The sequence below is a fragment of the Aquarana catesbeiana genome, linkage group LG02 (assembly GCF_042186555.1).
Source record: "Aquarana catesbeiana isolate 2022-GZ linkage group LG02, ASM4218655v1, whole genome shotgun sequence".
NCBI classification, from domain to species: Eukaryota; Metazoa; Chordata; class Amphibia; order Anura; family Ranidae; genus Aquarana; species Aquarana catesbeiana.
This window is the reverse complement of record NC_133325.1, coordinates 341,582,285-341,595,250: the sequence shown is the minus strand read 5'-3', so window position 1 is coordinate 341,595,250 and position 12,966 is coordinate 341,582,285. Positions and strand designations below refer to the sequence as shown.

Genomic DNA, 12,966 nt, shown 5'->3' with positions numbered 1-12,966 from the left:
GAAGTACCCATCACAAGATGGATACACTGTAGTCATAAAGGGATGGACATGGTCAGTCAGCAACAATACTCAGGTAGGCCGTGGCATTTAAAGGATGCGCAATTGGTACTAAGGGGCCCAAAGTCTACCAAGAAAATACCCCCCACACCATTACACCACCACCAACCTGAACCATTGATACAAGGCAGGATGGATCCATGCTTTCATGTGGTTTACCCCAAATTCTGACCCTACCATCTCAGTGTTGCAGCTGAAATTGAGACTCATCAGACCAGACAACATTTTTCCAATCTTCTATTGTCCAAATTTAGTGAGCTTGTGCAAATTGTAGCCTCAGTTTCCTGTTCTTAGCTGACAGGAGTAGCAACCGGTGCGGTCTTTTGCGGTTGTAGCCCATCTGCTTCAAGGTTTGATGTGTTGTGCATTCAGAGATGGTATTCTGCATACCTTGGTTGCAACAAGTGGTTATTTGAGTTACTGAAGACTTCCTCTGCCAGTTGCTAGACTATTAATCATGAAACCTACCTCTCCCTACCATTCTGCAAGCAATGAAATTACTGTATATGTAGTGATATGATTACATTATAAGCTGCCAACTGTGGTAGTGAGGTCAGCAGTGTCTGATTTTATGCTGCGCCACCAGCATCCAGGCCTAAAATACACATAGACAAAAGCCCAGGGGTTTAATTTCCCCCCCCCCTCGCCCCACGCCACCTGGCCCAGTATGCTCTGGAGTGGATGTTGGTGTTTAATGGTCTGGTGTGGGTGGTCTAGAGTAATGGAGATTGGGGCGTGGTACAGGTTCAGGGCATGAGATCTGGTCATTTCTTGGTTGTTGGTCATAGTTTGAGGACTTAGTGTGGGTGGCTGGGATCTCAGAGGTAGTATTTGGGTCGTTAAGAAGCAGAACAGGTAAAGTCTGCACACTTTACGGTAAGCAGGGATTAAATGGTTCTTAGATTTAATGAAATACTTAAACCTGTTAATAATATAGTTTTTGGATGATTGGATATCACACAACTTCAAAACAACATTATAAAGAAGGCTACACAGGAACAAAGAAATAATTTGACATGTATAACTTTATTATCTTTTTTTTTTTACATAGCCATATAGTCAATAATTCTAAATAAATCGAATACGTTGTCCACAAGACATACTATAAAGAACCTAAATATAGCACATGAAACATGTGAGGATAATGGGATTATAGTGGTGCCAAAAACCAAAATAAAGAAAAATAGTAAAATTTACACATTTTTAATTGGTTCATAGTAAAAACATAGTAATAAAAAGGCACATAATCAAAATATGGTCACTATCTGGCCGTCAGCATCAAGGAGTGGAGACAGAAAGCCATGTGGCCACAGAGAGCATATAAAGACCAAGATAATGTGCATAAAAGAGAAGAGAAGGACTGAGGGTGGGTAACACAGCGGAACACCAATATCCATACAGGGATTGTGTGGAGGTGTAGATGTGTCTACACAACCCTCGAGTCTCCAGCCAACATAGCACATGCTTTTAAATGACATATCAAAAATATTCAATACTAGCCTTGTATTTTAATACAATGAATAGAATAAAGCGAAAAGAAAAACATTGGGTTCTTATGTCTATCTTTCTATCACACTATTCATCCATTCTAAATATATGTCAGTGCATATAAGCTTAATCATTATAGGTTAAACAGAAAAAAGTATCTTTATTTCCCAAAATCTAAACTCTATCATATTGGTTCTATACACTTTACAGACATTACATATTAATCATTTAGTAACTTACATCTGTAATATAATCCCTTCATTGTAGGTACGTTTATCAATTCTGATTAACACAGATTAACTTAATAATAAAGGATTTATTTCATCTGATAAAAAAAATATATTTTTTTTATATATTTCTTTACAACCTACTGGTAATAAAAAATAACACAATATTGCTTAAGGCAACTATTAAAGAAAACACGACATGAAAGGTGCATGGAACTTTTTGTAGCTCCTATATCAGTTATACTGTATGTGTTGATGGTTGTTGAGAGAATTCTTTAAGAAGTAGTAGTAGAAGAAGAAGAAAGCAAATGCTCCCAATCCACTAATATAAAGAAAAATATATAGAAAAGAAGTTTTCTTATTGTCACAAGTTGTATTAAGGTGGCTATACAATAGCCAACACTATTATATGGTTTCACAGAAACCAACTTTAATTTGCCCTTCACTAGGACAAAACTATGTACATAAGTAAAGACCGCCTGACTGGCGAGAGTATGGAAGTGGATTTTGCGGGAGCTTAATAAGATGGTGAACGCTGCTGCATGGATTTCCCTTTGAGAACACGTCTAATCTGTAAAAGGAGAATTAAAAAAAATATATATATATATATTAGTATACGATGATTAAAAATTTTCAGCAGTTAATAAATTGCAAAGGATTTTAGAAAATACAAATATAAGGCAGAACAAAAAAGTCAAGTATAGTTTGGATGCTGAGGAGCAACAAAAAAAAAAAAAAAAAACAACGGGAGCACACAGAGCACATTGGAAACTTAGCTTCCCATGTAAATAACATATAATGCAGGAAAGTCTTACCATTTCCCCCACAGGTCCATCAGATACAAGATGTACTGGCTGCTCATTTTCTAGGTTTCGAGCACTTGGATCAGCCCCTTTTCTCATCAAAAGCTTTACTGCTCCAACATGAGCTCTTCTGTGTTGCAAACTTGCAGCAATATGCAATGCGGTGTTTCCATTGTAGGCCTAAGAAAGCAATCAAAAAATGTTTTTTTTTCTTTCTAATGCAATAAATGCACAAATGCTTACAATAAAATGCTATCCCTGCGATCCATCTGGCTGCAGCTACACGGCCACTTATTTTGGAAAAAAAATTAAAATAATGTGTTCTTACACAAAGGCTTTTGTCATTTTAATATGCAATAAAGGCTTACCAGTCAAAGTGAATCTGACCCTAAAAACAATGTGTAAAATAGTGTTCCCAGCAAAGAAGAACTTCTCCCACTACCTGTGCCCCACATCTCCACTGTAGTCAACAAAAACTGCTGGCTGAATAATCAGATTGTACACTTCCAGATGTGTTGAATTCCTGGTCCCCCCGTGTTCTAAGGTTCCGTTTTGCAGCCCCTATATCACTACTGTGTCCTGTAGTGACACCACCAAGAGGAACCCATGTTTATCTGGGGATAAGGACATTGACACTTCTGGAAGTGTTGAAAATGTAAAGATTTTTCAGCCTACATTTTCTCTCCACCGCCGTGGAGATTGGTATCACAGGCAATGTGAGAGGCAAGTATTATTTATTATTAAGTTCTCTTTGCTTGAAACACTTTATTCTTCATACTAATTTTAATGACAGCATCATTTTACTCAGTACAACATAGAGCAAAGAGCACTTTGAAGTGCATAACACCATACCCCTTGTTAATGTGTACTCTCAGAAACACCTACTAGTGCTACTTTGTTCCTGTAACATCCTGCACCCATTAGCAAAGTAATTCATGAAAACAAGCCACAGAAGTACTAATAACCAATTTAGAACAGTGGGCTAACTTACCTTTGCATTGATGAAGTTTAGACAATTTGGCATTTCTAAAAAGATAGACATCAGTTCAAGGTTTGCCTCTTCACAGGCTAAGTGCAGGGCAGAGCGTCCACTTTTGCGATCCTGTACGGTAAAAGGCATAGGTGAGTGTGCATTCCAAGATTTTGTTTCCATGACAAATGCATTAAACGTTGTGTCTAGCATGCAATGGTTACTTCCTTAAAGCAAATCTGTGCCCAAACCTCAGATACACCAATTGTTACCCTCATTGTAATGATTGGAGTAAGTGCCCCGAAGATAGATTTGTAAAGGTCAAAATCTTTTCCTCTTGGGGCTCTGAACAGTTCTGTTACATGATATTTAAGCAGGCTCAAAAGAAAAGTTTGCAGTGTGACAGATGAGAGGGGGAAAGAGCAGAGATAGAAGGTATAGTGGACAAAGCAATTTGAATGCAAGTTTCTCTGGCTTTGAAAATTCCAAACTGAATTGCTGCTTGGTAAATACATGTAATTCGTTTTGATGTCCATAGTGGCCACAGGTTCACACTAAAGATTAAAAAAAAAAAAAAAAAAAACACAATAAAAAATAAAACTTTGTACAATGCAGCAAGGTGACTTACTTTTGCTTCAACAGAAGCGCCCATCTGCAGCAATGCCTTAACAGTGTCAACCATTGCCTTGTTCTTTAGCAGCAGTTCCTCTGTTGCAGGAGAACAGTTTTGTTGATACAGCTGCAGTTGCTGAACGATTGCATTGTGTGCAACTACTGCACAGTGTAGAGGAGTCAAACCTATAAAACATAGGACATGAGTTAAAGTTCATGTATGGTCTATATAGTCAGCCAACAATAAAAGTTGAAAGCCAAGGGAAATGGCCACATGCTGGTATAAGATAACATTGCATGTAGTCATTCTTAAAGTAAGTAAACATTTAAAAACATGTCAACATTTATTTAACCATTTGCATGTCTCACATTTTTGGATTAGACATTAAAGACACTTTGGGGGTGATTTACTAAAATGGAGAGTGCAGAATGTGGTGCAGCAGTGCATGGTAGCCAATCACCCTCCAAGTTTTATTACCAAAGCTTAATTGAACAAGCTCAAGTTAGAAGCCGATTGGGTTCTATGCACAGGTGCACCAGATTTTGCACTTGCCGGTTTTAGTAAATCAACCCCAGAATGTCCCATGGTGTGTGGCTTTTTCTTTTAGCAGGATATTGGGAAAATGCATAATGTAGCTTTACTATCCCTGCCTGGTACTGTTTAGATTTAGAGTACTTTAACAGTGTCCCTTGTGTATACTGTTTTCATATTCTAGATCCTAGAGCATCTAATGTAGAAAATAAAATAACAGAGGAACAGACAGATGTAGAAATTATACTTGCACCTACCATCATAATTGGTTATGTCCACATCAATATATTGATTGGTTGCTAGAATGCCTTTTTGAATTGCCTGAAAAAAAACAGAAAAATAAACTGCTTTAGCAGATGGATAATATGCATACTTAGTAAGAAAGATTTAAGCACATGAAATCCCAAAAGCAAAAAAAATAGAGGATATTAAATGTTTTCCTGTTTGTACATGTGAAAGGAAACACTGCTTATCGTTGCTTATATCTCACCTGAAGAACTTGTGAGTACCCTTTTGCAGCACAGACGTGAAGTGGAGTTCTTCCCCAGTAATCTGTAGTGTTGAGTTGGGCCCCAAGGCTAATCAAGTCTTGTACTATCAGATGGTGATTGGCAGCTACAGCTACCTGAAGAGCACTCTAAAATGTTTGAAAGACAAAAGCTTTTAAAAGATTGGAAAATACATAAAACGATAAGCTTGATGTAGATAGTCTTTGCAATCAGTTTTTTTCTTAACGATTGCTATGTATTATAGTTTGTAATCATATGTTTGAGTGATTTTCCATTCTAGTTGGGTTGATTTACTAAAACTGAAGAGTGTAAAATATGGTGCCCCTCTGCATAGAACCTGGCTTCCAGGTTTTATTGTCAAAACTTAATTGAAGAAGCTGAAGTTAAAAGCTGATTGGCTACTATACACAGCTGCACCAGAGTTTTCACTCTCCAGTTTTTGTAAATCAACCCCAAAGGTTAATTAATCGAAAGTAACAGCACATAGGGTATTGCCGATTAGACACATTTCTAGTGTCTAATTTTCAAATACCAATATTCAAAACAGTAAAAAATATGGAAGAGCATGTCTTCAAAATGTTAATATATATGCATAGAAAAGTGTCAATATACGCATATAAACATTTCTTTAATATAAAAAAGCACAAAGTATGTGCTACACTTTATATAAATGGATAAAACTGCTACATCTTTTCGAATCCACCTAATCGTATGGCGGGTGGGGTGCAGTTATCAAAATACTACAATCTCCAGACAAAAAAGCTCTTTCTGGTGAATGTACTACACTTTTCCTTTATCCTGGCACTTGCCTTACAAATACAAGGAAATTAGAATGTGAAAAAAATTATAGATAATTCAAGATAAGATAATAAAAGCAAGAACATGCAATGTAACACGCAACGCCCTGTTGCTTGGACTTTGTCATTTTGTCAGCAATAAAATGTTGCCATGACATGTGTATATGATCATGGTTTCTTATTAACTTTTCAGGCTGTCACATTTTTACCAGAAAGAGGAACTACATATTCCAATGTGAAATGACCTGTATCATTTAAACAAAGATCAGGCAATAGATCAATAAAATAAACATTGCTTTAATGCTTACCTGGTTGTTACGCTCCTTAACATCCAGCATATTAAGGGCTGCCATCTTGCAAGCCAGGACATAAGACAGAGCTCGTTTTCCTTGTGCGACTGCTATGTGAAGGTACCTATGGTACACAGGGATATAGAATTAAGTCACTTACACCATCTCTACAAATTAACTCTTTATAAAACATATAATTTACAACAACAAAAAAATAACAGGCTTCAAATTCACTTACGTGTCACCATCTGCATCTTTGGTGAGAAGTTGCTCATTGGAAACATTGACAAATTTATTTTCCTCTTGCTCAATCTGCCAGTGGAAGAAGGATTTACCAATCTGCGTTGGGCTTGACCTGTGTACATCAATCTGGCACAAAGGTGGGGACACACTTGAAGACCGAGCCATGTGATGATCTACAAATTGGTTACAAGGTAGGTTTTGTGGTGGGCTATACTTCCCAGTTGGCATACTTGGCTCTGTAGAGATGTTTGGAGATGTCATCTCAGGTGGGGATTCGATAAGAGACAGGTAGCTCTCGATGGCACAACTCTGGAGCACATCATTTGAACACATGGCTTCTGGATAATTCTGGATAGGGCTGTAGTTATACTCTGAAGGACGCTGTGGAGGAATTTCTTGAACTTGGGGACAACCAAACTGGTACTGGTCATTCTTGTGCTGTGGAGAGCAGCTGCTGAATGCCTGATTGGCCGGAGGTGGTGAATAGGTTTGAGCTACAGGCGCCTCCTGATAGAATTGTTCTGGGGTATTCATCCAGTTTACTAGCACTGTGTTCAGGGAAACTGGATTGGACTTATGTTTTAGGTTCATTATACTCTGGAGCGGATCCACATTTGATTCTGTACCACTCTCACTCTTCGGAGGTTCGTCCATATTGTCACAGGACTTTGGGGTACTTGGTGGTGTCTAGAGGAAACATTAATAAGTTAGGCAACTTTTCTTGTAAAAGAAAAAAAAGTTAGGCAACTGAGACACTATTGCAAACAGTGTATTGTTGTTTTAGATGGGCATGCATTTACCAGGAAAGAGCTGGATTGGAAGGGGCAAGGTTTCTTTGCATCTGGTGCATCCGACATGTATTCAATAGGCCGCTTTTTGTTTATTATAGTCTTCAGTTCTGAGGAAAAAAAAAAATCATGGCTTTTACACCCAGGGAGACTGACATGGTAAAGTAAACATGCACTGAGTGAAATAATATAGGTAGGTTATCATAGCAGACGTCTTCTGAAAATGCTAAGCTTTCACACAGAACTTAAGACTTCAATACAGTCTGTGCAAATGAGCTCACTTGCTGCATGATTGTTCCAGATCATTAGCTCAAAACATACTTAAACCAGAGGCAGCCAATAAACTAATAAAATTTCTATAAGCAGATTAGCAATAGCAGCCTGCATAGCTTTCTCAGTACAATACAGGCTTCCTTTAACAGTGATATTCTACATGGTTTTTAATGTATTATTCTACACTTTCTCATAAAGTATGCACTGAAATTAATCTATAAATACATTTTTTATATATATAATATATATGTTGTATAGGTAAAATATACCTACCAGTGTAATAATCACAGCTTTGATGTTGCTATAAAGGAAAAAAAAATATTTTAACTAAACATCATGAAATGACATTGCATTGTAACCATGAGTTACTACACAGTGAGATTATGTTAAGGCATCAAACGTTACAAATAGTTATTTCTTTGTTATTGTTCGTTTTATAAAGCACAAACATAATCAGCAGCACTGTATTTACAATCATTAGGGAGAAGGCCAGGCCCGTCTCTCTGCACAGTAAGGGCTCGATCACATGGATTGGTAAAAGCAGGCAGTTAAGCCATGGTTTTACCACCCCTGACTGCCCAGCTAAACATGCAGCCGCTCAGGGCTGTACACATGCCATGGCCTTGAAGCTTGGTGCCGCAACCGCACTGCAATCTATACGGTTGCGGCGCAGTGGGTGGGCACTTTGTGGGTTAAACCAGGCTGTGAGGAGCCAGCAAATTACCTTCTCACCACCTGTCAAAAGCCCTTTGAAAAGCAATCCACTGCAGATAGCTTTTCAGAGGGGTGGCAGTACAGCCACATGTGTAAATGAAACCTAACTCAAGTGTAAATTGTTGTCTCATTTATGAACCTTTATATGAAAATAAACCCATACCTGTAAATCCAATGAGCCATTGCAAACTTTATTTCTAAGCTGATTAAGCAGTTCTCTCACAGGATTTCTAACTCGGACTCCTTGGAAGTTCCCTTTTGAATGGCGTCCTGTCCCACTGCTTCTGCTAGCTAGAGAGAAAAGAAAGATAGCTGTCAGACATCTAAATGTAACAGAACCATGCTTAAATCCATAGACAAAACGCACACGGGATGATGAGCTTTAATCAGTAATAGAAGTATAAAAAGCAGCGATGAGCATATATACATGGTGACCGATAAGATGCCGATTGCAATTATCATGACTGCAACAAGCAGCTGAGAGTTCATATGTCATTTTTTTTTTTTAACCAGCTGATTAATGATCATTTATAGCTCTGTATAATGCACATGCACGGGTGTGCATTGTGAAGGGCACTTTTTACTTTTGTAGTACACTGACATGCATCACAATGCATCAAAAATGCAGACATGTGGTATTTTTATATAGTGCACACCATTGTACATGTATGGTGTGAACAGGGCAAACAATTGTTTTCTATCCGTCCATACACTGAGCGCACGTTGCTGCATGATTATCAATGCCACTCAATGCAGGGGTGAACAAGCCCTTACATTCTAGGCAGGGTCAGACTATTGCCTGAAATAATCCAAACTGTTTTCATTCCCTGACAGTTTATCTACATGTCAGGGTAGTTTTAGAGGCAGTCATTTTATTATTTGTGCCATGTTAATAAAAGTTCAAATTGATTTTCTTTTGCAGTGGAACCAATCAACAATCCACATACAACGGATGAAACCAGAAAAATTGAATAAGCGCCTACCGCAGCACCTGATATAAAACTGAACAAACATAAAACAACCAACACAAAAGCGAGAGATTTACTAAAACTGGAGCACACAAAATCTGGTGCAGCTCTGCATAGAAACCAATCAGCTTCCATGTTTTATTGTCAAAGCTTAAATGAACAAGCTGAAGCTAGAGGCTGATGGGTTACTATGCACAGCTTCACCAGATTCTGTGTGCTCAAATTATAGTAAAGCTGGCCATAGACAGAGCGAAGTTTCCTTCCTGCAAGAAATTTGCTTGATTCCCCCATCAACACAGACAGTGATGATGGGGGAATCCCTCCCACCGAGCCATTGTGTTCCCACCAGGAAAAGACAGCGATTATTGCTAGCGGCTAATACAGCCGCTAGCAATAATCACATGTAAAATCCAGCAGGCTGGTTGTACCTAAGTTGACTGATCGCAAGAAAAGGGGAAAGAGCTCAGCACGTTACTATTTAATTGTACAATCTCGATTAGATCTACCAACAACTATTGTAGTGTAAGTAGTGGCTGTGGTTTTTTTGTTTTGGGAAATTACATTTATATGTTAAATTAAATGTACATAGTTAGTAAGGTTGAATAAAGACACCAGTCCATCCAGTTCAACCTGAGTATCATCGGTCCCTACCCTCAAGAAGCCCACAATCCAAGGTCCCCAAATTACATTCATATACTAGGGCCACTTTTTTTTAATATTTTTTTTTTTTTTGGACAGAAGCCAACTAACCTACCAGCATGTCTTTGGAGTGTGGGAGGAAACCGGAGTACCCGGAGGAAACCCACCAGGCACAGGGAGAACATTCAAACTCCAGGCATGTAGTGTCGTGGTTGGGATTCGAACCAGCGACCCTTTTTACTGCTAGGAGAGAGTGCTACCCACTACACCACTGTGCCACCCCAATGTTAAAAGCAAACAAAACTTTGAAGTACTTTCGAATGACATTGGTCATGTCGGAATTGTTAAATGTACTGATGGGATTTTTTTTTGTATAATCACTCATTTGAAAATCTACCAGTGTATGGCCAGGTTTAGTCTAAAGCTGGCGATAGACGGTTTAATCTTCAGCAGAAATCGGCCAAGAGTCGAACCATGTATGGGCAGGCTGAATGTGCCGAACGATCAACCTGGGTACAGCCAGCCTACTGGATCTTTTATTATAGCTGCTAGCAGTAAGTGTTGTGTCCTCCTGGCACCGATGGCTTACCGCGTTACTCCCCCCCCCACACAACGGCTCAGTGGGAGCAGATGGAGTATTGTAGGGGGGAATCTGTGTTGTTGGGGGAATCATGAGAAAATCGCTCCTGTCGAAGGAATAAGCACTCTTTATTCAATAAGTGCATAGGTAGGAGCAGCAAGCGAGTCATATGGCAAAAATCTATCATCACATACCGCAAACTCCCACACCACCAGTCCATCGGAATAATTAAATAAGTAACAATGGTTTCACGCAGTGGCAGGTAGACATAATGTCGAAGGCAAAACCAGTTTAGCAGCATAGCTTCACTTTACTTTGACCTTGCTCTGACGTAAAAGAAAAATCCTGGCAAACGAAACTTCCTTCTGCTTTAACAGACAACGCGGCAACAATGTTTTTAACTGTTTGCTTGCCAAATGGGAGTTACAAAAGTACCATTTTCATAGACAAAAAGACAAAATGTACTATATCGGAATCCCTAAACATAGGAAATAAAATCCAGAGGTTCAAATCCCCCCTACACATTACTGGGTATTCCAAGCCACTAAAGTTTCCGTTTTCTAGGTGAACATTCTCTACACCTATAATAAATAAAATCCTGGGAATCAGGGCAGTGATTGGTAACAGAACCATAAACAGCAGTAATCTAGCAAAGCAATTGTATTTAAACCAATTGTATTTAAAAAAAAAAAACTTTTACTTGCTATTTACTAAACAGCATCTGTATATTGTACGGTGTTCTATTGTAGATGACATTACTCAATAAGAAACAATTGTTGTTATTATTCCCAAAGCTTTGGACATTTTTGAGCTGGGCTTACCTTTCTTGACTTGGGGCCAAGAAGCACTTAGACTGCTTTCACTGTCAGATTCCGGGGAGCCCGGAGCGGAGGATATGGAGTGAGTTGGGGACGATGCCACATCGGAGGTCGGAGATTGGGAGCCACCATAGAAATAGGTCAGGTTCATGGGGCTGTTCATCATATAGTCTTGTTCTAGGAAGTCGCGTGTGTCCTCGATCACCTGCTCCACGATCATGACTGCTTGTATTATTAGCTAACTGCTAACTAGTGTCCGGAGTGTTTTTCTGTATTAAAGGGCTGCTAATAAGCAGCTTCTCAGTAAGTTCTTTGACAATGACTGTGGGGAAATTCCACCTAGTTTATGTATGACAGATATCAGCACCTCACCCCCACCTTCCGGAAACTAACCAATAAGCGTTAAGCGTCACCAGCGCGCATTGGCTGCTGCTGTGTAGTCAGCGAGGGGGGGGGGGGGGAGGAGTAGCTGGGGCGTGATTTACTGGAATCACAGAATAGAAAAATTGCGAAATCTCGCCCAGTTGTCAATGTGACATGCTTCTGAAAGCCATGACAAGGAAGGCGTGTACGTGTTATGTTTGTCGTGACTGCTAAAGTCTGCAGTGGAAGAGCTGGGGGAACTGTCACAGGAGACATGGTTCTGTGTACTCTGTAACGGAAGGAAAGGGAGGGAGGGGGGAGCACAGAGAAGGAGACACACATATGACTAATAGGGAGAAGAGCAGGATTACTAAAAAAAAAAAAAAAAACACAGACTGATCCTGAGCAAAGTCCTCTGTGTGGACATCAATCACCAGAAAATCCAGAGGTTCAAATCCCCTCTACACAATACTGGGTATTCCAAGACAATAAAGCTTCAGTTTTCTAGGTGAACATTCTTACCTATAATAAATAAAATCCTGGGAATCAGGCCAGTGATTGGTAACAGAACCGTTCACTTTTGCACTTTCAAAAAAACCTTGAGGCTGGGTTCACGCTAGCGCGAATTGGATGTAGGGTTGTATGTCAGGAGACTGTGATCAGATTTCTATGGAGGCGGTTCACACATTCTGTGCGACTTCTGGTCAGTTTCAGGTCCGAATTCAGCCAAAAATTCAGACTGAAATCAGACCTGAAATGGTGAATGGAGACACACCGTCCCCCTGCTGTGAGCCACTCCACGCTTAAGGGCACTTTCACACTGGTAGCGCCCTGGCATCGGCGCTAAAAAGCGCTGCTATTTTTAGCGGCGCTTTACAGTCGTTTTTGCAGTGCTTTTTGGGCGCTAACGGACGAAAAAGGGTTAAAAGTGCCCGCAAAGTTGCACTTTGCTGTCGCTTCGGCAGCGCTGTCCATTAATTTCAATGGGCAGGGGCACTTTAGGAGGGGTGTATACACTGCTCCTACGGCCCCTCAAAGATGCGGCTTGCAGGACTTTTTTTAGCGTCCTGCCAGCACACCGCTCCAGTGTGAAAGCACTCAGGCTTTCACACTGGAGTGAGAGGAGAGGCTCTTTACAGGCGCTTTGCAGGCGCTATTTTTAGCGATAGAGCGCCTGTAAAGCGCCTCTGTGTGAAATGGGTCTAAAGGTTTGTACACACAATCCAAATATCGTACGAAAACGGTCGTCCAAAGAAGGATCGTACGATATTCGGATCGTGTGTACACTACTTTCG

At 39.8% G+C, this 12,966-nt stretch overlaps 1 protein-coding gene across 1 annotated transcript; it reads right to left on the bottom strand.

Annotated features, from left to right (window-relative positions):
• Nucleotides 1-1,064: 1,064 nt before the first annotated feature.
• Nucleotides 1,065-11,663, bottom strand: NFKBIZ (NFKB inhibitor zeta). The gene is made up of 12 exons (XM_073614953.1): nt 11,312-11,663; nt 8,467-8,594; nt 7,863-7,890; nt 7,329-7,426; nt 6,524-7,215; nt 6,304-6,409; nt 5,180-5,326; nt 4,947-5,010; nt 4,174-4,343; nt 3,567-3,677; nt 2,588-2,755; nt 1,065-2,343 (listed from the first exon to the last, which is right to left on the bottom strand). Exons 1-12 carry the CDS (start codon nt 11,526-11,528, stop codon nt 2,290-2,292), a joined length of 1,983 nt encoding a protein of 660 aa, XP_073471054.1. The 5' UTR covers nt 11,529-11,663; the 3' UTR covers nt 1,065-2,289.
• Between the last annotated feature and the right edge of the window lie 1,303 nt (nt 11,664-12,966).

Coding starts and splice junctions, on each gene's coding strand:
- NFKBIZ (XM_073614953.1), bottom strand. CDS start 11,528: ATGATCGTGGAGCAGGTGATCGAGGACACACGCGACTTCCTAGAACAA. Junction 7,891..8,466: donor ATGGCTCATTGGATTTACAG/GTATGGGTTTAT, acceptor TTTCCTTTATAG/CAACATCAAAGCTGTGATTA. Junction 4,344..4,946: donor GGACATAACCAATTATGATG/GTAGGTGCAAGT, acceptor TATGTTTTATAG/GTTTGACTCCTCTACACTGT.